General features: G+C 40.4%; 1 protein-coding gene across 1 annotated transcript in view; it reads left to right on the top strand.

Moving 5' to 3' along the window:
• Positions 1-350: 350 nt before the first annotated feature.
• Positions 351-2,830, top strand: part of LOC112501841 — a 4,819-nt gene continuing 2,339 nt past the window's right edge. Inside the window, exons 1-5 of the mRNA XM_025105577.1 lie at positions 351-801; positions 888-1,457; positions 1,536-1,658; positions 2,072-2,149; positions 2,269-2,699. Of these exons, the coding sequence (XP_024961345.1) occupies positions 351-801; positions 888-1,457; positions 1,536-1,658; positions 2,072-2,149; positions 2,269-2,699 (1,653 nt within the window). The remainder of the gene's footprint in view (positions 802-887; positions 1,458-1,535; positions 1,659-2,071; positions 2,150-2,268; positions 2,700-2,830) is intronic.

Here is a 2,830-nt window from a genome sequence, read left to right as displayed (position 1 = left end):
ATTTGCAGGGATCCGAGGAAGAGGGTTGTGACGGCAATATTAGGGTAAAAGGTAATAGGCTCTGATACCATAAAAGTTTCCAAAGACCCACAATTTTCTCTGTGTCAATCCATGAATCAAGCATACAATATATATAATTTCAATGCCTCAATATTAGGCAAGAGATAAACAAGAAAACGAATAATCTAGAATATCTATACAATCTATACTATAAATACATTCTAATACTACGATCCCGAAAAAAGTTCTCCAGAAGCAGGTAAATCTCCATATTCTTTAAAATATTAAGCACCTACGTGCAGAAAAACATCCATGGAATTGAAATTCTGAACTTTGATGTTTCTGCAGAAATGCAAGACTCCAAGGACCTGCACGCATCAAATAGTAAAAGAAATAACTCTCTTCAGATGACCGATTATTCTGCACAAATCGAAGAACTGGAATTCCTTTACGCAACAAACATTAATGTCTCCAACTTTGTTTCCGAAAAACTTTCCGGCGACAGCAATTACCATGTCTGGAAGGAGCAGATGCTGTGCCTCATGGACAGTCAAAAAATGCGTGACATGGTACAGGACAAAGACGACAATCAGGGCATGCCCCTGTTGGGCAAAGTTTCTAGATTCGCCATTACTGCTACCAATCTCAAGAGGTTGGATCAATACGAAAGCCTGCTCAAAGGTTGGATTTTTGGTTCACTCAACCAAGATGTGCTCAGGACTGTTGTAAAACTTGAATCTGCAAGAGACGTTTGGTGGAAACTAAAAGTCATCTATGATCAACAAGAAAGCTCTCCACAAGGTGCATCTCCATTTCTATTATTAGTTCAGCACCACCTATGGACAAACTTACTTTTTGTTGAACTGAAAATTTGAAATTAGATGCAGATTCAGCTTCCAGGAAACCGAGTACCATTACAGAGAAGAAGACGACCTCAGTGACATTAACGGAGAACAAATATGACACCGAAGACAACAATAAGCTGTACAAAGCTACAGTGGAAGGGAATTGGTGGGATGCAGAAGCCATACTGAGAACATCTGCAAAGGTAGCTACAGAGGCCATCAGCAATGACGGCAGCACAATGCTTCACTTAGCGGTTGGAAAAGGGCAGAATGAGTTCGTGGAGGAGTTGCTAGCTTTTATACGTGAGGGAAGAGATATTGAGAAGAAAAATTCAGATGGGAGCACTGCGCTTCACATTGCAGCAATTGTTGGCAACAAACGCGCTGCTGAACTCTTGGTTAAGAAAAGGAAAGAATTGTTGGGAATTTCGGACCATAAAGCATACGTACCCTTGCTCAGTGCTTACTACAATATGCAGCTGGATACGTTTGTGTATTTGTTGGAAGCCACACAAACCAAGCAGCAGCAACTTCCTTTAGGCCTTTATCCTGGTTCTGGTGTCCGAACTGGCATCCATCTTCTCATCACTGCTATTCTCGCGAAAGAATACGGTGAGTAGTTTAGTAGATCATATAATCAATCGACCAACTAATATGATGATTCACACTTTTTCATATACGTTCATGCAGTACGTGCAGCGTCTTTGGTCCGTGCGTATCCTGAATTGGCAACGGTAGATGATCAAGTATTGATGGCTACTGTAAGATCCTTTCCAAGTGAGCTTGGCTTCGGGGAGGCATTGATCTATCCTTGTATGTGTCTAATCTATTTTTCTAAACCAAGAAATTTTGTTGCTACAAAGACTGAAGATACATGTATATATTCCTGCATTGTTGGTGATACATTTTGATACATGTATGGTTTGCAGCTTGGAACAGCCTCTGTCGAAAAATAGTCGATAGTAGTTCGTCCCTGTTTTATTCGTCTGGAATTTTATATAAAAGTGCCAGAAAGGACATCTTCTGGGCGATGAGAAGGTTTAAAAGAACCCGTTACAGCTGGTTGTTCCCAGAAATCATCATGATGGTATTTGGTGAGCTGCTGTTGATAACCAGAAATCCAATTCAGAGATCAGTCGATATGCATGAAACTATTTCTAATTGACACTAACATACTTTCTATTTCCTGTGCATTTTCGGCAGCTATATTTTATCTAATATACCAGTGGATCCGTCTCCTCAGCTTAGTGCTTTTTTCCGGCTTCTCTGGGCTGTATTTCCTCCTGTGGAGGGTTTTAGCAACTGTAGGTAAGTGATTATAGTGTTAATCCGCTCATGACCAATCGGTTTCTCGATTGGAACTTGACATAATTTAGACCAACCCTACAGTGATGGTGTTTTAACTTAAGTGTTTAAATTGTAGTGCCACCAATTAAACGTATCGAGAAGAAGAAAAAAGACTACAAAGATGCGAAACAGATGTTTTGCTTCGTATGCGATCAAATCGACCGGCATACCTCTTCTGGTACTCGGCATCTCATTTATAGGCCAGCAATTCTTGAGGCTGCATGTCGAGGTGCTTATGTGGTTGTTGACGAAATTCTATCAAGGTCACCAAAAGCAATTGATTATGTGAACAGGAACGGGCATAACATTATTCAGTTAGCAGTAATAAACCGTTCAGATAAAGTCTACAACCTTATCCGTCACATTGTTGAACGTACGGATCTTTCAATCATGGATTCTTCCAAGAACAATATTCTGCACTTGGCCGGAAGATTGGCACCTTCGGTTGTACTCAGTCGAACCACCGGTGCAGCGCTGCAACTACAGCAAGAGCTACAATGGCGCAAGGTATGTTACAACTACGTTATGAATTAATAACACCTTGCTGTTTTTGGGTCTCTAGTTGCATAAAGTGTTGGAGATACACAGAAGAAAAATCAAGTATACGTTGAACTTTTGATATGAACAAAAGTAATCTG

This window comes from Cynara cardunculus, unplaced genomic scaffold (genome assembly GCF_001531365.2).
Source record: "Cynara cardunculus var. scolymus isolate 2C unplaced genomic scaffold, CcrdV1 Un_Scaffold_634, whole genome shotgun sequence".
Classification (NCBI taxonomy): Eukaryota; Viridiplantae; Streptophyta; class Magnoliopsida; order Asterales; family Asteraceae; genus Cynara; species Cynara cardunculus.
This window is presented reverse-complemented; position numbering and strand designations above follow the sequence as displayed.